This window comes from Homalodisca vitripennis, chromosome X (genome assembly GCF_021130785.1).
Source record: "Homalodisca vitripennis isolate AUS2020 chromosome X, UT_GWSS_2.1, whole genome shotgun sequence".
In the NCBI taxonomy this organism is placed as follows: Eukaryota; Metazoa; Arthropoda; class Insecta; order Hemiptera; family Cicadellidae; genus Homalodisca; species Homalodisca vitripennis.
In genome coordinates, this window is record NC_060215.1 from 80,784,016 (window position 1) to 80,809,289 (window position 25,274).

At 32.3% G+C, this 25,274-nt stretch overlaps 1 protein-coding gene across 1 annotated transcript in view; it reads right to left on the minus strand.

Annotated features, from left to right (window-relative positions):
* Nucleotides 1-9,478: 9,478 nt before the first annotated feature.
* LOC124369251 (protogenin-like) overlaps nucleotides 9,479-25,274 on the minus strand; it is a 192,244-nt gene continuing 176,448 nt past the window's right edge. The window contains exons 16-20 of the mRNA XM_046827144.1: nucleotides 23,296-23,477; nucleotides 18,166-18,343; nucleotides 16,542-16,732; nucleotides 13,076-13,192; nucleotides 9,479-11,969 (exon numbers count right to left, since the gene is read on the minus strand). Of these exons, the coding sequence (XP_046683100.1) occupies nucleotides 11,772-11,969; nucleotides 13,076-13,192; nucleotides 16,542-16,732; nucleotides 18,166-18,343; nucleotides 23,296-23,477 (866 nt within the window). The 3' untranslated portion in view covers nucleotides 9,479-11,771. The remainder of the gene's footprint in view (nucleotides 11,970-13,075; nucleotides 13,193-16,541; nucleotides 16,733-18,165; nucleotides 18,344-23,295; nucleotides 23,478-25,274) is intronic.

A 25,274-nucleotide genomic window follows, 5' to 3' on the forward strand; every position in this document is an offset into this window, starting at 1 on the left:
ATTAGCACAGCATTGGTGACTAAAGCATATAAAAATTATATCACTTGATAAAAATATAGTTGTTACAATTTTTTAACCCATTAGCGTCTGGTCACAAAACAGTTCTGTGATGCTGTGACACCACGTCCGTCATATTACACATTACACAGCTTATGAATTTCTAATATCTTTTCTAACCTTGTGAGTTTTTTATGATATTACATAACATGCGCAAATAAAAATACTCTGAATAAGATATACTTTTACTCTTTTTGCCTAATTAGGTATTTAAGTTTTTGGCAATACGCATAGTTATAGAGTGGTATTTTACTTTATGGCAACTTGTATTTTAGTTTGGATGCCTATGACCCGATAGAGTTGTGTAATGTGAGAATTTCAAACATGACTGAGCTTTAAAAATAATGTTTTCCTTGTTAAATTGGATTTAAGGTTTGAGAATGCGTTTAAAAATTTTGTTCGTAGAAAATAGTATACTTATATTAATATAAATATATTTTATACAATTATAATTAGTGACTGAAAAGTGACAGTTTAAAATGTCAACATAGCATAAAAAACTACATCGCATTAAAAATAAAAAGATAATAAAATAAAATAAGTAGTAAAAATAAATATGCCATAGATAAAAAAAAAAAAAAAAAAAAAAAAAAAAAAAAAAAAAAAAAAAAACCACCACCTTTTCTCTATTTTCTTTTTATAAAACAAATTTGCTTAATAATTCAAATTTTTTAAAACAAAAGCATACTCTAGTTTATTTTATTACCTAAAAGTACATACAAATAAAAATTACACTCAAATTTTACACTGAATCTTTTCAGATTCTTCATTTTTGTTACTGCCAATTAATATAAACAAGGTTTTTTTTTTAAAAAAAAGGTCCATTTGTGAATGAGGGTATGCTATGTGATTATTGCTGTATGAAAGTATGTCTGTTCTCAGCATGCTTTGCTTGTGTAAAAGCGTCACTTACAAATATACCATCTGTCTTATATGCTGAGCTATATCATTTTATAATGTTTAAGAAAACTGTCACCTGCCAAGTGTGACGTACAATCTGTAATTAAATTTCGAGTGTGGGAAACTTGCCAGCAGTGGAAACTAATTCTCAGATTTGTATAATGTATGGTAATAATATTGTGTCAGAAAACTTTGCAAATGAATGAGAACGTTCAAGGAAGATTTGACATAGTAAGCCATGGCTTGGCCAACCTTTAATTTCTTACAAGGCAAAAAGACTATGCTCTATATTGAAGCAAACACAGAGTGAAGCCATAGAGTTAAGAGTTTTAGAGTCAAATGAATTATCATCTCTTTTCTTGATGAGTTCCAAGACTGCTTTCTGATGATTGAAAAACAAAAACAGACTGTGCTTTATTATTTTTGACTCAGTTAGGAAAGGGAAGAATTTTTTTATTACATTTTTACAAGAAATTTGATTTAGATGTCTCATGTGAATCACAACAATCCTAGACATTATTTCAGCACCAATCATAAATGTGTATTTAATTCTGTTGTTAGATTTTATTAGGTGTCCAAACAACAATCTATGGAATGTTACCTCTTGGATAAAGAAGGGAATTTCACTTCTGGAGTTAATGCTGATACACACAATACATTTTTAGAATTGTGGATTAACCTACCTTCTTGTGTGATGTGAATTAATGAATGTTGTAATGAATTATGCAGCACTAAACTTGTTTCAACACAAATACAAATAATCTAGAAAAGAAAAAGTATGTGAAACAAAACATATTTTTGTAAAATTGAATTTCACTTCAAACAGCTTAAAAAAGCTATTCCTCCTTCAATATTTTTCCAAAAAGTCTCATATAGTGACCACAGCTTCTTCCCTCCATAATGATTGTGCACTACACGTAATTTTTTTCTCCTCCCAGATAGTTTCTATTTACGCCACAGTTATTCTCAGTGCCTTTCATCTTATTACAAAATGGACCCTTTTTAAAATACAAACCTTGTTCCTAGAGATTGCTAGTCTCTATACTGATTCTCTAATCATGACTATTGTTTGGGAAAACTAGTCACTATTTTTTTACATACAAATATGTTTTGTTGCACAATCAGAATGCAATGCATGTTGGAAGTTATTTTAAAGCGATGGAGTACTTGTTTAGCTTTGAATTTCCCAATCCCTGTTTGTGTTGATTTTAGAAGTATCTGCTGTTATAATTAGTAATAAAGACAGGAATTGATCAATAATTAAATACAATTGGAAAGTTGTAAACTTTATATAAGATAAATGAGTAATTATAAGATGAAATAGATATACAACAAATAATTGGTTCCGCTGCTATTAAATTGAATAAATCTTGATCTAATGGAAATTCTTACCAAATATATTGTGGGAAGGGTAGATAATAATTTTTACAACGCTTTTAAAAATAACTAAGCATTTGAATCCAAATGCATAGTTTTAAGTGTTTACATTTTTGTAAGTTGTTATAAGGGGTTAAACTAAATAGAGAATATTATTAAACATTTAAGAAAATAGAATCAGACAATGGAGCAGATATTATGTGTACCGCTTTGTCAAATTGACCATAGCTGTAAATAGAAAATATTTTAGTTAAAAACAGGAAAATAAGTATAAACTTTCAATTCAACATCAAACCCCATATCTACTACCCATCTTAAGCAGCATCCTTGCTAAAATACAATACAAATAATACTGAAATGTCTTGTCAAATACTAAATTACACTGTGATTAAGGATTTTTTACAATAATATGAACTTAAGCATGAAGGTAAAATTGTAATCTTCAGTAGTACCAACTAAAACTTTAAATTCACGTGTTCAGATTTTGTCAAGAAAGTTGGAACGCGAAACGTAGCATTCATATTTTAATCAAAAGGTCATAATTGAAATAAAATCAACTTTGGAATTACAAATAATATTATAACCTAACCCAACAAACTAAAGTTATTGAAAATAATTTTTAATATTAAATAAGTAAAAACTAAAAACGAGAAGCTTGCAACCTTGCGCCTGAGCTTATTATCGAGGTAGTTGCGATATTATACAGTGTACAACTAACTAGTAACTAGGGGTGTGCGAATAGTGAAATTTCAGGTAGAATAGAATAGTACATAGTGATAGATTTAAAATGTCTAAAAATACCTGAAAAATAATCGAATGGTTGACAAAATAGATGATCTGTATCCAATACTACAATCATTTGTTTTATTTTTTATTCTAATGTAATACATAATAAACAAACCAATAAATAGTTTTTTTTAGATAACATTTCATTTATTTTTACTCATTGTTTAAGTATAAATTCACCACAAATGAATTTGTACTTTAGTTAATGCTGTTAATTCTGCTGATTCGAATGCTCTGCAGAGATTTGTCATTCAGCAGAGAATTCAGGTCCCCAAGCATCAGGTTATTCAAAATAACAGTGAGCCTTTAGAAATCCGACTGGGATGATCTTGACAGATGGGAACATTTTTCAAAAACACAGTATTATTATAATTTAAAAAATTTCCATTACAATTCAGTCCCATTTGTCTGACCTTGTCTATTTGAATATTAGTTTTATCCAACCTGATACAATAAAATATTGAGCCTCTGTAACAGATTATGAAAGCCAGAAGGCAATCAACAACAGTATTATTATCCTATATTGTACTTAAAAATACTCTACTGTACACATTTTACAGTACCGTACATAACTATAAATGTCAATAATACTGTATAGTAAATTACAAATAATCACTCTTATGTGTATATTAGTGTTTGATGATATATCCGGCGTACTCATCACAGTAATCTAATTAGTTTAGGCAAAGAACACTGTTCTGTAGATTAATTCATAATCCAAGTCTTGGTGACAATTAGTGCTGTTTTTCAGTATTTCAAAAATGTCACATCTACAAATAACTACGAAAGACAGGACTTGGTTATGGGTGCCTTTTTTGGTTGTAATTAATTGGCATATTATTTTATATAAATGTGAGAAATCATATTAGACTTCTTATTTATTACTCACCATTTCTGTTTTTCATATGAGTAACAAATTTTTAAACATTCAACTCATAGAAATTAATCGTTTTATATCAACATAGAGTATAAGATACTATTTTTACATAATATTAGAAGCTCTCCAACTTTTCAATGGGACAAGATGTGTTACAAAACCGTTAATGTTCCATTTCATTCAAAAAATCATAATAAGACAAGAATAATGAAAAAAGTAAATATGAATTCAAAACAAAATGGTGCCATTCAGATTTAAAGCATCAATTTTGGATAAGGAAGACTACATGATGTCACAAATGGAATCTCCTTATAAATTTGTTACCTTCTGAGATCCACTTGCTAAAAAGTGTGTAAACATATGTTTTTGGGAAAAACAGCTTTTGTGACAGATACTTTTTCAGACCTCACTATCTGAATTTCATTTGTGAACTAGCTTTTTGATAAAAACTTATGTAATAAAATTAATGAACAAAAGAACTACAAAGTTTACAATGTTCAAAAACTTAACATTTTATGCAATATGACTTGTGTTTACATTAAAGCTTTTCCATATACTCTTAATGGACTATTTCCCTGATTTGGTGGAGTGATTTGTGTTATAATAGTTGATATGCAAAGATTTATTTCTATGAGTTGGGGCAAATACAAAATTCTTAAGCTGTGTTCAGAACTTTTCTACACTACGTATATTTTTTACAACAGATAGGCTATATTCGACATTATTCAGATATTCAGAGGATTAAATATAAATCAAATAATAATATTACATCCCAATTCATATTCAATTCAATATTTGATTATTCGCACACCCGTAATAGTAATCTTAAATATTGGATCATACACTATGGAAAATATTGTAGATCTATTGTTACGGTAAAAATACACAAAGTACAACAAACGAGAATGCAGAAAAGCTATAAGTACATTTAGATACATGCAAAACCTACGAGGCACCGTTGTTGACAAGGGTAGTGTAGTGAGGAACTGAATGTTAGAACTCCTGCAACGCAATCCCAGGTGTCTACACAAGCCAGTCTACTGCCTACGCAATATTAAGTAAATATGTTATGTACATTGACAGTAGACACCTGTTAAACCCTAACCCAACACAGAAAATAACAACACTGACATTCCCATTTCGTTATTAAGTGATACCGGTACATTAAAAATATAACTTTTGTTTTTGTGGTCAACAACAAATACAAAAGCCAATGTGAATACGAACAAAGACCTGCTACTTCTGTATAAATTAAAGAATTATGTGTAAAACTAAGAGGTGGCACTTAACCTAAACTGGGTTTGTACAGACTGGAATTACCTTAAATAATATGGCAAATTGTTTATTGCATTTTGTCTTATGTTGAGGATTAAGCTTTCAACCTAAGCTTAAATTACATTATAAACACAGAGTATTGATCAATGCTACAATACTTGACACTTTCTTAAAAATTTAATACAGGACAATACTACTAATGCAAAACAGTACCTGAACTATCATTATGTTACTTAATGATGACAATTTTTTTAACAATATGAAATAAAAATAAAGTATACTATGAAAGTTTGTTGAAGTGTTTATTTTTAATAAAAAGTAAATAACACAACAAATTAACAAGAGATGTTAAGTTAACTTAAAGTAAGAGCTCAACAAAACACAAATGATAAATGCCCTCCAATTGATGGAGTATATAACAACAAACACAATAAAAATGACAAAAGGCAAATTGCAATAAACACTAGACTAAATCAACTTGGAACATGACCGTGGATGAGGTATGTATGTGGCAATGTTCAGTTTCAGGTCAAATTGAGGAACAGTGTTCGGCACAGGGACTGAAGTCCTTACTGGTAACATTGTCGTTGTCCTATTACATTCCAGTTTCAATTCAAGAAATATAAAATATTTATAATTTTAGACAGGGAGAGAAGAGAAGAGAATGTGGACACGGGGCTGGATGTTTTAAAGTACGATCAACAAAAATTGTGAAACTGTAAACTTTACTAGCATATAAAAAAGTCTTGGATTAATAGTTTTCTTTTGCTACCTAGTCCACTGGTAAGAAAGGTTGATTTGCTGACCAAAAACCATAGATGAAAATCCAACCGATTTTCCAAGTGGGAAAATAAATCACATAATTATTGAAAGAAAAATGTCTGGTTTTAGTTGAAGTTGGTCATCTTTAATAACACAAATACTTGTTTAACCTAAATGCCTGTTTTGATTATTATAAACCAATTGTTACATACAGACATTAATGACTACTACCTAATAGCACATAACAACAACAAGTTAACAAACAAAATGTGTTAATTAAAAAATTTATGATTGGTACAGAATGTTTAGTTCCCTAAGAAGTCAATAATGCGGTATCTTTTGCATGTGGGACACATATGATTATTCTGGTTAATCTGTAAAGTTAGTAATCTTAATAGTTGGTCCCAACAAAATTGAGACTAGTAAAACTCAATGGTATATCTTAATTGCAATAAAGCAATTTTTCTATTAGAACAGTCTGTTGTGTTAGGGCATAGTATCATCTGCTGTCAGTTTCTGTGCTGCTCATCATCTCGTGATTTCAATAATTGCAGCAATATGCCAATGGAATGTGCTATTACAAACATAATGACGTTAGGCTGAAAATTAATACACACATGCTTGTAGCGATATGACAGTTCACTGGAATATGCATGTGCAGGTTTGAAATCGTGCATTGAGTGTATTTTGTGAAGCAGATGTACAGACACATGTTCTAATGCTATTTCAATGGGAATTATTAGTTTCAGTGTGTTGTTATCAAAAGTGACTTCTGAATGAAAAGAGACTGAAATTCACAATGGTTTATGGCTGTTTTTGTACAATGCTGTTAATTCACTGTAAATTGATAAACTAAAATCAAACTCAAGCAAAAAAGTTCAAATGACGACCATCCACCAAAAACTAACTTTTGACTGTGTTTTGGGATGCTTACGAAGTTTATGTAACAAGGGGCAATGTTAAATCTTTCTCACAGTACAAACAGGCTCTAAAACGTATTCTCCATAGAGTTTACTATGTTACAACCTCTTGTGCTACTGAAATGTGGATCTACGAGACCTCAAGTTTGAACTGATTCCACACTATCCTTCCCAATTCTTAAGCTTTGCCATTTAAATGTTGTTTTACTCAATAGAGACTTTAAAGGTAATTGTTACACTTTGGGCGATGAAATAAACTCTGCTATTACCTCATTGGTTCCAGAAAAGTCAAAAGAAGTTTTTAGTGACATAGAGTGAAAAACTTTTTTCATATTCAGAGAATTTGGAAACTTAAGAATTTTACTTTAATATACTTTTAGCCCGATTTTGCTACTTGTTTTGTTTTATGATGTATAAGCATGTGTGCTTTATTTTTCTGCCAAAAGTTAAGTCTTGACTGCATGATATTATACCTGAGAGCAGCAGAGAAGATAGTTGGCAATAATGACACAATGTGTCGTCGCTGCTGCCATATCACATCAAGTTTGGAAAACTCTCTCATTATGGTGGCTTAATTTTTATCACTAAATTAATTAAAGAGTTTCTGAAATATATTATAATTTCTGTGATACAGGCTACAGTACAATGTCATTACTTTGATTTATATTATACACTGTTTTTACTGTACCTTGTCATTGTCGACAGAAATTACATCAAAATATTTATTTTGAGTACATTTTTTGAACACTGATTAGTAAGAAATTAATAAGACCATATATAAGAAGTATTTACTGAAACTTGTTAGTAAATAATTAAATCTATACTGTTTTCACCAGCTTTTTGACGTTTTGTTATAAATATAAAGATGGGACATTCTTATACAATTTTTTGTCCATTGTATGAACGAAGTAATTCATACTATATTGTATGAACAATTTACATCATGGCTGTTCACTTCCTGTGTTAATGCAAGTATTACTTTTGTTTAGGTTTACCTCTGTAGAATATTGGTACCCTCATCTATTAAAAGACGTCTAACACGATTGTAGACGGCTAAGAAATCTCAATTGTAAATGTAAATGTGTTAAGAAGTTACTCGTCACTGTTACTGTCATTTGGATTTACAACAGTTTTTCCATGGTTGGTAGGAGCTGACATCCTTCGCAACCAGCCTCCTATATTTTTTCAGCAATACAAGATAACCAAATCCTCTTGAGTGACATGTCTGTATCTGTCTCACAGGGGGACAAAGCATATCTCTGGTTCGCTGAGTTTTTTTGATTTATATAAACGACATCGCAGATGTCGTTCCTGAAAAAAATCTTTTCATTTTTGCAGACGATACCACTCTTATCACCAAACAAAGAAGTAGGGAGGCTCTCGAAATTGACTCTTTCACCAAAATCAACAATCTTGCACAATTCTTTTCCCAAAATTTTCTCAAACTCAACCCAGAAAAAACAAAATGCATGGTCATTCAGACCCAGCAAAGAAAATCCAAAACTGAGCTTTCAGGAGCCCCTGTCATTTGCATTGGTGATGTTGAGTTGGAAACGACCTCAACAGCAAAACTGTTGGGGGTGATGTTGGACGAGGGTTTGTGTTGGACTGAGCAGTTGGTGGCATTAGAAAGCAAGCTCTCAAAAGGAATCTTTGTCATTCGAAGCCTCAGTGCTTTCAAAAATCTGAAACTCATGAAAAATGTCTACCACTGCTTGGTCGAATCGCACATCTCCTACTCAATCGCCCTGTGGGGAGCAAAGGAGTCAGCCTTGAGCAAAATTTTCATTGTTCAAAAAAAGGCAATCAGAGCAATGCTGAGACTGCCCCCTCAAGCCCATTGCAAGCAACACTTTCAAAGGCTGGAAATCTGTACTATACCTAGTCTTTACATTTATGAAATGGCAAACTACATTAAGTTCAACCATCTTGAATTTGTTAATAACACCCATAGGTACAATACTAGAAACAAACATTTGTATTCTGAGCAGCATAACCTAAAAATGTTTGAAACAAAACCACTCTACTCAGGTCTTAAAATTTATCAAAAACTACCACTTTCCATTAGAAACATAATTCCTGTAAACAAATTCAAGAGTGAACTCAAAGATTTTTTAATAAAAAAAAGTTATTACTCATTGTCAGAGTTTTTAACAGAAAGTTAACACCCCCCCCCCCCCGTGACCCTTTCCTAGGGCACTAATGACTTGTCCAACGCCGTTACCAGGCCAACTGGACATGACATCAAGTACAAAGTACAAGTACAAGTGATGGGCTGTACGGGCTATGCCCTCAACTGCTTTCTCTGCTGCACTCGAGATTAAATTAAAATTCAAGGTGTATAATCATTATTGGACAAATTAAAAGTTAATACATTAATACATCTATATATATATATATATATATATATATATATATATATATATATATATATAGTGAGGTCAATTTTATACTGCCAACTGTTTTTTTCATTAGCATGTTGTAAGTCTGATATAAAATTTTATTTTTGTTTTGAATTGAAAAATGAATTGATAATATTACTGACATAATAATTTTATTGGGGACTCAAAGGATAACTTTATGCTACAGTTACTGTCCTCATCTGTGGAATCCAAGACTATGTGGACTCTATACCCCACCTGTTTACTGAGAACAACTCATTATACATTAAAATATTTAAAAAATACAAACCAGTTATTCAGTAGTTTGCAGGCAGGTAAGAAGGATCCACACCATCTCAAACTTTTGTTCTAATCAGTTTAACTAAACATTCAAACTATCATCCTGACACATTGGGTGGATAATGTACAATATACTAATTCACAACTCTATATATTTATATATTTTAAACGTGTTTATAAAATCACTACAATATTTCAGTTTAATTTGATCACTATTTATATTTATTATAATTTTAAATGAAAAATATTACAAAACATTTTACTGGTACTTCAATAAAATTTGAGAATATTTTTAAAAACACACAAAAACTTAATTACCTACCACATAAAAAAATGTAATTTTAGGGTCTTAACAACGACCAGGAAATGTAGCTGGTGTGGGTGGTTTTTATTTAGCTTTTCTGAGTCAACAAAACAAAAGCTACACTTTAATATCTATTTTAGCTTGGTTATATTTTTATAATTAGAAGGTTTAATTCATTCAAAAAGTACCACCAAAATAATTACTTATAAACAACTAAAATGTTTTCTGTTTCATGGTTTTCAAATATTAACTTTCAGCATTAATAGGTTTCTAAAACTTTATTAAGGTGTCAACACAAGAGTATGATTGGACAAAGTTACCAGTAAGAAGTCCCAGTGAGTTCAGTGGGTGCCAGGTACTCAGTATGGAATATCAAAATGTTCACTTAGGAATGTTCCCGTACTCGGTTATATCGTACATGAGGTCGAGAATCTTGTGATAAACAAAAAACAAAAGACCAAAAATGGACGGAAAAATAAGAAAAATAAAATTACTGTTCTGTCGTTAAAGTTATTAATTCATAATTTTGTTATTATATTTATACTACACGTTATTTATGAAAGGCACCAAAGACGAATCTAACCTCGAAAATAGTGATAAAAGCAAAACATTCAATAAAGCACCAAGATAAAAGAAAAAGTGGACAAGTGAAACTCACCCTTTGTACTATGTCTAAATACACACCAAGAAAGAAACGATGCTTACACGACTATACAGTACAACTATCATACAAAAACAATGTTAAAAAAAATAAAATCAGGTACCAGTTTATTAATATCTATGTAATATATATAAAAATGTTGTGAACGATCGAGGGAACAAGGAAAACGTTCGGAATTGTTTCATCGGTGTCGTACAAAATTCCCTGTTTCATAAATTGAACTTCATGATGTTGTATCGGTTGACAGCAACAAACAGCAAACGTAAAAACATCTCATGCGCAACAACCACTCTCACATGTTAAGTTTAATAACAATTAAATCTAAAAAAAAATATAGACTAAGCTATTATCTCTTAAAATCCACTATCTGACTTAATCTAATAAAATAAATGTACATAAAAGCTGCTTGACAAGTGGAGAAGACCCAAGTATCGTTGTGTGTAGGAACAGCATCCTCACCCAGGCGGACCCTATCTTATATTTGGTAACAGTTAGCAGCATCATTATTGCAGTTTGGCGTTGTGGGTTGGCGTCACTAGAGGCTTCCTCACTCACACACTCCATATGCTTAACGCATAATGCTTAACTGCTTAACAGTCACTTTTTAAATATATCTCATCATAAAAATAGAAAATTAATTTCACAGAATATTTATCAAATTTGTTCAATTTTGAAACTTTAATTTTAATGCAAATCTATTCCTTTGATTGACATTATCATTATCAACTATACTGGAGAAAAGTTTCATGCTGATTAAGAAACAAAACTATTTTTTTTGACTAAAACGTAAAAAAGGAACATAATTTTTAGAATAACTTAAAAAGATTTATGAAAATAATCCATGGCATATAAACGAAGAGTCATGGGTTTGCTCTGTTACTGTTCTTTTGATGCTCATTATCTAACATTTGATGCTAAGAGATAATTTTCCAAGATTAGCACGTCTCAATATACAAGACAAAAAGTACAGAGCTGTATTATACAAACATTTAAATTTAAAAAAAGTAAAAAACCTAAAATTTAAATCAATCTTACTGGAACAGAGTTTGTCAAACGAAATTATTATTTTGTAGAAACGCCATGAAAAATAGGCCTAGTGATAATGCGAATGTCAGTGTGAATGTGGAAGCCGGGTGCTGGGTGAGCGTGGGGAGCATAGAGTACAAGTAACTCAGCCGTTGGGCCCCACAACGGGCAAGTGACTCTCGTGGAACCCATCATCAGGCTCTTGCTTATCGCATACTGCCAGGGCTGCTGGAGTCGGTGCCAGCTGCTGTGTGTCATTGAGGCTGTGACCACTTAGAAGACTGTCCCCTTCATCGCTAGGCTGCCTCAGCTCTTCACACGACACTGTTACACCGCACTCAAACTGCAAACCAATCATGCCATGTTAACTTTTCCTTTATCACGATAACTTTTTGTTTGAACATGTTAAGCTAGTTGTATGTATATACTTCAAAAGCAAATATGTAACTACTAGAATTTTAACATTTTTGTAATAAAAGTACATCAATATTCCAGATAAACGTGTCACTCTATCTTAAACGTTCAGATCTTGAAATGAATAGGCCTAGTAAAATAGGTATTGGAAGCACAATTATACATGATTTCCAGCTTCATGAAAAGTAATTTTGAAAGGCTACAAAATTTTGTGTTGATTCCGAAAATTAGATCAAGAGAACCAGGCTGATTGAAGGCATGGCTAATTCAGTGGTCCATTTTCAGCAGCACATATCCTGAGAAAAATTGTAATGTCTATATCTGTTACATACATTTTAAAGGTTAAAGAATGCACATTGGCAAAAGCTTGTGACAGTTTGATTAAATTTTGAACGATCACTCTGATGTGAGAAAATCAACACTAATGAATGATAAAGCTATATATCAAAGTTTACAATTTGGAATTAGGAATAAATAATTTTTTTTAATTTGCCTAAGCAATACGAATATCAAAAGGAGTAATAATAAAAAATTACTGACTTTTATTGAGATCTGTAAATTTGGCAACAAAGGTACAATCCACAATAACTGTAATCTCAACAAATCTCAAACCACACACATTATTTCGTACAGAGATTAGTAAGGTAAATTGTTGAATTAAAAACCTTCATAATTTGTACTGTGCTATTGTATTAGAGTCCTAGACATTATCAGTAATATTAAATTGTCTATTACAGAAAGAACTTTCAAATAAACAAACTTTTACAGCAGCAAACAAACATAAAGCAAACAGCAACCAACATTTGGAAGTTTAATCAAATAAGTTTTTACGTCTATTTCAGTTTATTGTAGAAACTCTGACTTAAAGATTTCTAAACTTGCACACACTTTTTGGAACTCTGTGATACTTCCAAGACAAACTATTTCAACACATACCTCTTTCTTACAGAGATATTATAAACAAACCCCAAGAGAAGTTCTACAGTAGGCAGAGATATACTTCTTCTTTCCATTTCACTTATATCTTTTACTGACCTGTGGATTTTCTGTAATCCGGACACTTCGATCTCTTGTAACCAGGCCATTTGGAAGTCGTCCATTGCTTAACAAAGGCAACCTCAAACCGTTAACCTCATTGTTAGGATGACCACCCTAGAAATAATTAAAAGTACAGTTAATAGTTTTAATTTAATTTTCTTGGTATATCCCGACAAATTCAGCCCTTTAACACGCACAAAGATCTGCCATCATTTTCTAACTCTGCATCTTATTAATTTGTTGAGGGAGAAGGAAGAGGACCAGGTGCCCTTGGTCTACTACTTTCTACGTGAAATAGGGTCTGATAAGTTACTAATGTTTATGGAGTTGTGTTTGTTATGTATAAGCATTGTAATTAATAAGTTTTCTAGTTCTTTATTTTATTTAACAACCACTCAGTTAAACATTTGTGTCCTACTAGTTTGATGTGTATAAATTTGTATACAAAAAATATAGAAAAAAAAGCTAACCAGAAACAGGCATCAAACTTAGCACAAAGAAATTACACTAAGAGAAATTACTAATCAGATGTCAAACTTTCACCTCATAATTTCTTTATTCACTTCCAATTCTACAACTAGTAATTAAAAAAGTTACAGAGTTTCAGTTACAATACCAGCACTTAGAGAACTGTTGATTGAGTCAGTTTTTCCTATTCACAGACAAAGTAGATTCGGCATGCATAAATCATAAGTAAAACATGTTTATTTAGAAACCATATTGGGATATTATTATTATTATAAAACAAAACTAAAAATAATCTAATAATAAATTTACAGCAAAATTATTAAATACACTATTTCATCGTTCATATTTAAGTTTGAATAAGTAAACATATCAAACAAATTTTCCAGATTGTTTAAACAAAAATTGTTTGATAATATATCTTTAAGCTAACGTATTAAAGACTGTACCTAATGGTAACCACAAAAAAAATGGAAATGTTTTTATTAGTCAACATTGAAATTAAATCTATTTTAAAGAATTTACACATTTATTTGTGAACAAAAATGTTCAATCCTACACACACAAAATTGTATTATATTGTTAAAAATCTATATAAAAATCTATCTATCTATAAAAATCTATATATATCCTCATTGTGGTACACAAATTAAAAAAAAACTTTGACAGTGGCCAGAAACAACATTCCTAGTCCATAAATATTAATGATTATTGAATTTCATAGTCTCCAATGATCAAAACACTGTAGAAACGGACTGTTACACTTTGGTACTCAAGATATTTAGTTTATCACAAAACTCTGATAGTTAATAAATAGTATGTTTTATAAACATTAAGTGATGTAAATGTGAGTTGAGAAAATATATCACTAACCAAGAATGCTAAAAGTGATCAATTGATTACGGTATTGGATTACATTGATTACATTGTGTCATCTTGATCATCTTGGTGGCAGGATAGTAGCAATTACTGTATTGGACCAAACTGAATGCAAGATGAAATAATATCCAGATCATAGAGCAATAAAAACTCTCAGTACCTAGTAACAACTCCAACAAAGATTAAAATATGCCTCAAAGATAATATGCAAAATCCAAATGTGACAGCTATACAAATAGAGATAACAGAATAACGATCAACATTCATTTTAAATAATACATTGGTTGTTTTATAGTGAATGTTCTTCAAGTGTTTATTAAATACACCTTACATTTTAGTATATTAAGTTACATGATCAGATTGGTTTATCCCATGAATACACAAGTATTTAGAAACAATCACAATGTGACTTATTTTTATTAAGTATGTAGAAATATTTTACACTTCTAATCGGATACAAATAATAATCACAGTTTTATTTAATTAAACATAAAAATTATTATTCTCACCTTTTTGGTATTTAGGCGCAACAGCAAAATATATTGAAGAAGACTAATATCAAATATGAAAGCGAATAAATAAAGAAAAATTATTTAAACTGATCATTAATATTGGTAAGTAATATATGTATGACAAAAACCCTCAGACCCTAGTTTCCGGATTACATCATGCTGATGTTGATATGTTTATTGTGTTCTAACATTAATTAAAAACATCTTGTTTAGTGGTAACACTGACAGGAAAATAACTTATATGTAACCTAATGTAATTTTATGGTGGTGTTTTGACATCTAACAACACTTTAATAATATTGGTTATTATTCTGTTTCATTCAGAACCATTAGAAACAGTAAAATATTTTAAATATTTATCTTATCATAAAACACTACAACCTCTGCTAAAAATTTAAAATTTGTAATTATAAAACTATTTCTTGATTGTTGATCAATTTTAAGAGCTTTTTGTGTTTTTGAAATAGGACAACTTTTGAGATGTTTTTTACTCAAAGCACGTAAATGATTCAATAAAACTGATTATAAATGTTTAAACATCCAACCTCAATGCCTTCAAATAAAAAGAGACAATTTCCATTACAATATTTTTAATGTTTAAACAATGATTTTATAATCAGTACATGCTATACTTTAATATTAAATTATTTATCTTCATAGTTTTATTTCTTTGTTAATTAAAAATGTCATTAACATAACTTTTCACATTAGTTGAAGATATGCAGTAAAATGTTATTTTATTTCCATTATAAAATTAATCCTTCTTCATAAAAATACAAGCTGTTAACTCGGTCAAACTAAACAAATATCTTAAACTTGCAGAAAAACTTTAAAGATGAAAAATTCCTTGAATTGAAGTTACTTTAAACAGTTGGTTATTCATTATTTGCACTGTTGATTTTTCATTCTCTATTTTATATATACATTGTGTAGTCTTACATTTTTCTGAAATCATAGTAAGGAAAAGACTAGATCATATTACACCTGATATACGAGGAATTGTTAGCCTCTCTTTATGTTATTTGATGTTTTAACAGATAAAAGGTTTGCACTTCACTTGATTTGGAATGATTACCACATTACTCACTGTCTAAAGGTTAATTAAAAATATAATAGAATAAGTATTAGGATAAACAATACTATTCCTAAAATATGAATAAGATAATAAATTATTTATGTCTCTGTGCAGATTATTTTCTATTGTAAACAAAGTATAGCCTAATGAAAATCTTAATAATTGTACTAAACAGTAGGACACAAAATGATACTTTTTGAAAAAAAAAAAAAAAAAATAGGATTAGTGGTAACCCTGTTTTATTGATTGCCTTTTACATGTTAATTGATTCAGACTAAAGACTGAAAATCCTAACTTCCATAAACATTATAATAAAATTAATTAGTAAAAAGTATTCTTTGTAAAATTGTGTTGTTTCGATTTGATAGCACTTCACATAAAAGGCAATTGTATCGAGTGTGGACTTTCAAGCCAACATATATTATGTTAATTATAATATATCATATTTTAAAGGCAAAACAAATTATGTTAACAAAATTTCTATGAAAATAACTAAAACCCAATCAAAAAAAAAGTCAGTGTTATTTTTTACCTTGGTGTCCAGATGGCCAGGGAGGCACTGCATCTCATGATGTTCTGAGGACGAGTGGAAGCATGGTGTCCCATTGCTACCAGCAGTACGGCACTGCCCACGCCCTGGCTTGGCACAACGGCGACGGTAGATAAGTGACACCATGCACAATACAACACAGATACCCCCAATAGAACATCCCAGCAGGATCCCTACAACAAATTAGTCACTCAAACACTAACATTGCATCTGAAAATATCTGATATTATTACTTAAATCTAATGTTTCTCCATATAAATCTTCTTTTAACAAGTAGAACGGCCTGGTGTTTTAGCACCATCTCCAGGTTCTCCCCTTTGAAAACTTATTTCAGCTGGCAAGTAGTTCTTTGTTTAAAATGTATTATCGTCAATCAATGATTTGAAAGATAAAATTTCGGAAATTTGCTATTGTTACATGTAACAAAAATAAAATACTGTGTTTCGAGGATTGAAATTTATCCTATTCTGCAGGTGTCAAAGCCTTATAAAGAGGATTGTTTGATTTGTATCAATCCTCAACCAATTTGTGTTTGTTTCCCTATGCATGAAATTTATTAAATTTAAAGAGGATAGATTCCAATCCTTGAAATGTAATGTTCTATTCCTGCAACATATAACAATGGCAAACATCCAAAATACTGTTATCCTTGGAAATCAGTAGGTGAGCTGTAGTAGCTTTTTGTAGACATAATGAGAATGATATTTGTTGCAGTTTATTATTTTTGAGTTGTTGCATTCTTAATATTACTGCCTACTTTTGTTATACATAAGTGTTTAATAGATTAATACAAATTTTAAGACAGAATTCACAATAGTTTCAACCCCTTATGTGACAGTCTTCCGATTTATCAGAAGTTATATTGGCAAGTAGTTTATTTCCAATTTTTTTGTTATTATGCGATGATCTTCAAAGGTTTAAGAATAGTAGAAATTTATTTAGTGATAACTTTATTTAAATCTAACATAGACTATAGAAAATCTTATTACGATTCAAATTTTGAGAATCATGAATGGACTTTTTAAGATTGACTCATTTCATAAGTGCGGAGTAGATGCATGCATATCACAGTATTACAATACTGAACTGGAAAAACTCATCTGTGACCAACAAGAACTGAAGAAATTTGTAACTGGAAAAATGATGTTTAACTTAATTTACTTGCTTGACTTATTAAAATGTTTGAACAAAACCTTATTTATAAAAAAATTACAACTTAGGTATCTTACAGGCACAGTGCTGCCCACAAGCGGCTTGAGAAATATTTGCACGTAGACCCACGTGGTTTTATTTAATTTGTAAGACAAGAAGCTAATGAAACCACACACTGCACTTAACCCTATAAGGACTTCTTAATGTTATATTTTAGACAAAATATTCAGAATGGATACTGGTAGAGGATTGGGGCACTCTTCTGCTACCTTGGGGATTTCAATAATGAGACCTTGGGAGAAGTTGGGAGCCTTTCTCCGTTTCAACCTCTACCACTCAAAGTAGATAGAGAACAATGGCTTGCAAAATTCCATGGTAGTAAAATCTTTATCTATTAGGAGCACCCATATAATTTTACGTATCTAATTTTTTCTATTTTCTTCTTAAAACTCACCGAGGAACTGATCATTGGTCTCTTGAGGAGGCGGCGATGATGGTGTTGAACTACTGCTACTAGGCCTCTGTCTGGCCGGAATAACCAGCTCTAAGGCCTCTGATGGGCTCCCGAGCCCAGCATTGGTAGCAGCTCTCACAACCAAGGTATACCTCGTGTTTGGGCTCAAACCTGTTACCTGGGCAGAGACAAAGAAATATAATTTATAGGTTTTACTAAGTCTTCATTCTTACTAAGCATGATGGTTAACACCTAATGAAGGGTTTCGACGATTTGTGTAATCCTTAGAAAAAGTAAGTTAAAAAGGTTTAAGGATCTAAATTTTACTTTAATATTTTAAAAATAGCTGTTTTACTCCACACGAATCTTTACAGAGATTTTCAAAGGTTCAAAATCAAGAAAATGATTTGGCTGACTTTACCCTTTAACACGTTCACTGCGTTCGGAACCTTTCGGTTCCGCTCGGTTTATTCCGTTGCTATGCCAGTCTGAGATCGACAGCACAGCGGTGTGGCCAATTGTTATTTTGCAGCGTGTTGTGAACGTTCTTGGTTAGCTTTTGTTGGCTTGGTGGAGATTGATCGCCATTACCATACCGTGTACCTGTGTTTGAGTATTTGTAGTGTAATGTAGTGTTGTTATCATTGTTTTTTTAGTGTTTATTGTGTGAATAATGGCGGAATTGCCAGGACCTTCATGTTTAAATCCAGTGCCTGTGACTGACAGTGACTCTGACACAGACTCGACACGACTCGAGCGACAGTGACCTTCACGCTGCGCAAGCGCATCAGTATCCCCTACCAGATGACAGGGAGGAACTTGATAGTGATGGTGAAGATGTAGTTTATAATTATAATTATGACTGGAGTAACACTACAATAGGTATGAGAGAATTGCCCTTTACCAAAGAAAATAAATTGCTAATACCAGTCCCAGGGAACAATGGTCCATATGATTGGTTTTCTGTAATGTTTGATGTGGTCTTATTGGAAAATATTTGCCGTTACACCAATGCATATGCTTGGGATGTGTTTGGACTTCCATCTTTAACTCCCAAGTCACGTATTAACAAATGGACTGATTTAACAGTCACAGAGTTGAGAACATTCATAGGCATATTATTGCATATGGGGACAGTTCGGACCAACAGGTTCAATGATTATTGGAGTAAAAACCGGTTTTTCAATTTTGTGTTTGTCAGAGAACAAATGAGCCGGGACAGGTGGCTTTTGATTTTGAGGTGCCTCCACTTCTCAAAAAATACACAACAAAATGTTGATGAACGAGATGAGAATGGGCTAGATAAGGTGAACCTTTTGATTAGCAATTTTAACAATACGATGAGTTCAATCTATTATCCTGGCAAACAACTTTCCCTAGACGAGAGTATCATGTTGTGGCGGGGACGTCTACTTTTCCGCCAATATATAAAAAATAAAAGGCACAAATATGGAGTCAAGTTGTACTCGTTGTGTGAGCCAGAAGGTCTATGCCTAAAATTTGCTATCTACTCTGGAAAAGGAGGTGAGCTAGGTGGTGTCGGCCACTCCAGAAAAGTTGTTATGCACCTCATGAGTCAGCGATTGGGTGTTGGTCATGCGCTTTACATGGACAACTATTATAATAGTGTTCCACTTGCTGCAGAGTTATTGAGAGAGTCAACCTATTGCACAGGTACGCTTAGGGCTGACCGTAAATTTTTACCCAGAGATGTCACAGCAGCTGTTCTTAAAAAAGGAGAGACTGTGGCAAGATATGCAGAGGGCATAGCAGTGGCAAAATGGAGAGACAAAAGAAGTGTTCTTTATATTTCAACTGAGTTTGAAAACACCATGGGGATATCCCACAACAGAAAAGACATTCCAAGGAACAAACCCCTGGCCATAATTCATTACAATGCCGAAATGTCTGGGGTGGACCGACACGACCAGATGATGTCGTATTATCCGTGTGAACACAAATCACTCCGATGGTACAAGAAGGTATTTGTGCACATCCTGCAGATGAGTATAATAAACTCATTTCGACTTTTCAAAAAGTCTAACTCTAACTCTAAAATGCCTCTGTATGATTTTAGACTCGAGGTAATTCATGCCCTGTTGCCTCCAAAAGAACGTTTGGAAATGCGGCCTGTCCAGCGAAATCCAAACAGGCATGTCATCTCAAGAATCGCCAGGCAGCCCAACCAACCATGCATTTCAAGAAAGCGATGCAGACAGTGTAAAAAAGAAGGTCGCGAGACACGCACAGTTTATTATTGTGCAGAATGTAATGAAGAACCAGGTTTGTGTGCGTTGGCCTGTTTCGACAAGTGGCACACCTAAACTTAAAAAAAAACTTGTAAATATTTGTAAATATTCTCTGTGCTAAGCAAAATGGTTTTATTAATTTTACTGCTAATAATAACTTGTATTTATGTCATAAGTGTTCATTCCTAGTGCTGAACATTCATGGAATGCTGCCGGAACCCATTGATTCCACAACAGTTTTTTAATTTTTTGAACATTTCTATTTAATTCAATTCCTCGAAAGTGTTTGTACATGACATAAACTTGCAAAGAATTAATCATAGTGCTGTTTTGTGCTCCAAATAAAAAACTTTAGGTCGCTGACCGTTCACAGGGTGCTGCTGGGACCCTTCGGATCCACAACAGTTTTTATAATTTTTGAACATTTTAATTTAATTTCATTCGTTGAAAATGTTTTTATATGTGTTTAATTTGCAACAAATTGAATATAGTGCTGTTTTGTGCGCCGAATAAAAAACTTTAGGTCGCTGACCGTTCGCGGGGTGCTGCTGGGACCTATCGGATCCAACAATTTGGCGGCCATCTTGGCAGTGACCAGATAACATCTGATGACTTCCAGTGTGATTTTCTGTATAACCACGTCATACGGTAAGTTAATCCACACAAAAAAAATTTAGCACCTAGGGTAAGTTTAAAAATTTTTTTCAGCAGTGAATGTGTTAATCACATAAAGTTCATAACAATATTAAATTCTGTTTTTTTTTTTCGTATTAATATAGTACATTGACTTTGTAAATAACTGACTTATACTAAATAAATACAAAAGTTAATGTTAATCTAATTTAAATTTTTATGTCATAAATTTTAATGAATTCCAGTCTAATATTTCTCTATTGATTCAGTTCCTCACCAACTGGTTGATTCTTGCTCAGTACATAAACTTTGGTTGAGATTGTTGGCTAAGTGGTTGCTACCGTCCACTACACCCTGTGCACTACGCTTGTAAGTAAACCTGGTTAGGCTCAATCTCTGATTGGCCGAGAGTTGGTTACGTGATCTAAGATGGCAGCTAAAACCCACCCCCTTTGACACGACAAGACATGTCAGAGCTCTTAACGTCACACGCATGCTAATTTTTCTAATTTTAGTACATAGTAACAGAATGTTCTACTTGTTTTGATTCTTGAAACAGATAGGGACAAAGTGTACTCACTTTTTAATTATTTTAACCATTAATAAACTGCAAAGACATCACATGATATCTCTGTAACGCTCTATTAACAAAATACTAATCTATCAAAGTTAACTTTTTTAGTGTTGTTGGGTGTTCAAACAAATCAAAAGAAACGTATTGTTTTATATTTATTTCTATTGACTGTATGTATCTATGCACAGTAATTGAAACAAACTTAAATTAAGTTTATTTACTATGCAACTATAATGACACCAATTTAGAATTATTATTTTTGGCATGGTAGTTATGTTTTTTCCACTTAGGATATAAAGCAAGAAACCTCTCATTGCATTTGGTCCTAAAAAGACCTTTAATCTTGTTTCCGGAGTGATAGGATAATCAAGATGAGTAAGATTGGGGGTAGGGGTTGCCTCATGTGTGAGGAGGAATTGCCGGCACAAAATCTCAATCATGTCACCTTGGAAGGGGAAGCGAGCTCTTCCAGCCTCTCTAGTCAAAGCAGACAGGGGAGTTGTAGTCTTATCATGAGCTGAAGGACATTATTAATTTATAGTTTATTACATGGTTTTAGTTGTATTGTGGGGTAGGCGCATCTTTGAGTCTATCTGTGATAATGAATAAATGTTGGGTGCAGAGTGGGCGTTTTTTGATAACATAATTGAAAAGAGGAACTGGAATGGCTCTTGGAAATGAAGGGGGATGAGATGTGGACTTTTTGTAAGTGCGGATGGTCACAATTCTGTGCATGTATATGAATTATGTGTGAGAGGATTTGATGTGGATATTGAGTAGGTTCATAAGATATAGAACATCAGGGACACAGGTATGGACCCAGGGCTAAGAAGCGAGATGTGACTTAACAGAGTACTAAGTGAAATAAAGCATGGACTATGAGGTATCAGGATATGACTGCTTTCCATTTAAGTATGACTTTTTGTACCCAGGTATATCTATCACTTGTCTGATCCTGAGATTCAATGTCCAAGTTTGGATGCTCCTCGGAAGATATAGGTGGGTGAAGGCTTTCATGTGGATTATGGTAGGTAGGCGGTGAGAGTGCCAAACAAATATGTGGCTAGTTTTGGAATGCTTGAGTGATCATAAATTTGGATATGAGCCTCAAGGTTGTTTTAGTAGCCTCATTTAGATTACATGATAAGCCGACAATTTAGAAATCAAGTGAGTCTCTCGCATGACAAGAAGTAAGGGCTTGCTCAAAATGGATGGGCAGTTATGGGTTCCGGTACTAGTCCTATACAATAATTATTTTTTTTCAACGCATGAAGAAGCAGCTTGATTAAGGAGCATCCTGGAGATGTAACAATATTAAGGTTTAAAGTCCATGTCAAATTAAGTTAGTGGTGGTTATGTTGATGCCAGGCTCACACTCTAAGTCTTCTCTGAATGATCAATGCCTACGATCACTCTGAAGGCCTTGTACCAACAGAGTGCATATCTGTCCCACATGCTAATTGTTCATTGTGAAAAGAAGAATCATTTCTACTTAGATAAACAAATACTAGTTCTTAATTTTTATTTACATCCAAAACCAAACACTAAGCCCAGTCTATTTTATAACTCTAAATTATAACATAAGGACCTTATTTCAATACATTTCTAAAAAATACTGGCAATAACTTATCAATGATCTAAAAGCTACAGAATAAATTATAACATTATAATTACATCTGTAAAAGGCCTGGTTCCAAGCTGGGTGACGTTCTTCCACCGCTCTAGTTTGAACACTTTGGTATACGAAACAGTGTAGCCTCTAATCTGGCCATTGGTGACGTTGGGCTCCTTCCACATCACCCTAACACTGCTTGTGTTCAACGGTTTCCATTGCACCTCCAATGGCTTCTCGGGCACTGTGTTAACATAATACACATGTCATCTTACTTATCGCAGTAAGGCAATTGCAGAGCTGGAGTTCTAACCTAAGTACACAGCATCTACGAAATGTTCATGCGTGAGTGGAATTGAAAAGTGCCATTTATTATTTTTTTATGTTTCATAATAATATAGTTATAACAATAAATGGGCATGGGCCGAAGTGAAAAAAAAGCATCCAATCAGATACTGATACCAAAATAAATTGTGGTCTCAATTCTCTATTCTGAATTCAATATCGATTGCTTATTTAGAAAAATTTTAAACATGTGTAACTCCAGACAATAGCTAACTGGCAACTGCATGATTATGATGTGTACATCATTATAATTAGACCATAGAACTAAAAGGTGAATAAATAATGGAACACTCACTCAAGTGTAACAAGAGTGGTAGGATCCACATCTTTAACTCCGGTTTCACCAACAGGTGACGTTTCCACAGTAAAATATACTTGTTAGTAAATCTATTTTGTTAATGAAATTATAATATTACATTAGTATTATAATTCATTATTGCACACATTATGGGAGTAATTACCGGTCTTCATTAGTGACGATCAAATCCAGAATTTTTATGAATTACATTTGATGAATCTAGGTTTATAAATTATATTTAAGTATTGTTTATATGGTTACATTTTTTGTTATTATAAAGGCTAAATCAATATAATACGCCTGATACATTTCTGAAGTTATATTTACTATTTCTTTTGTTTGTCAATAAATATCGCACAATATCAAAGTTTTGGGTGGTAACAGATTTGAATGTTTTATGAAATTTCTTCTCATAGACAATTACATTATCTAAGGTGGTAGGCTGAGGGGGAGGGCAATATGGCAGGCATCAGTAAGTAGGAGAGGGAGTGGCGCTACCGCGATAGCCCATGAGCGGCAAATTTTAAATCCACTTCCGGTGCAGCATTATTTAGGCTGATTTGCACAGGTTTTTAGAGATATAGGCTGATTAACTGCCTTGAGATATGTTGTTTTTATTCAAAAGCATGCTTCTATAAGGTTTTTCAGTATGAAATGAAGTATCTTGTTAGTCTAATATTGCCTTTCACTAATATTAAATATTAACCCTTTGAACGCTGATTTAAATGTAGAATTTTTTCAGATTACTCTCATTTAAGGTGAAAACATGAAAATGAAAATTCCTTAAAGCTAATTTTTTTATTCATTCTTAATGACTAATAACACACAAAAAATTTTTACAATAATGTAATACTTGCATTAAAATAATTATATTTTTTCATAACAATGGAATATATAAATAAAAATCAAATTCAGGTTACAGAGTAATCATACATGTGATGAAAAATATGAAAACATCCTCATTGTCAGTATAATTGTTTAAAAGAATATCACTAATATCATCTTCATCCACACCATTATAAGCACTAGAAAACGTAGCATTCAAAACTTTAGCAACAAAATCGTCATAATCAGAATCGTCTGGGTGATGAGCCATAATTACACAACAGAAAAGAAACAATAAAAACGTGATTATAACACCGAAAACATGGTAACAATAACTTTTTACAACTTTACTGTTTGTATAAGGAATGACAACGCAAGAACACTTCCCAAAGGCACAATGCGTGCTTCATTGACAGTCGGTAATGGCGGATAGTATAGTCATTGGCGTACAGACGGGAGTGGGAGAACAGCTGCCAACAACAAAACAATTTATTGCTTACCTACTGCGGCCAGCTGACAGCTGCAACTGGATTATTTGGTCAAGCCAGTACATTACTTAGTATTGTGGCTTAT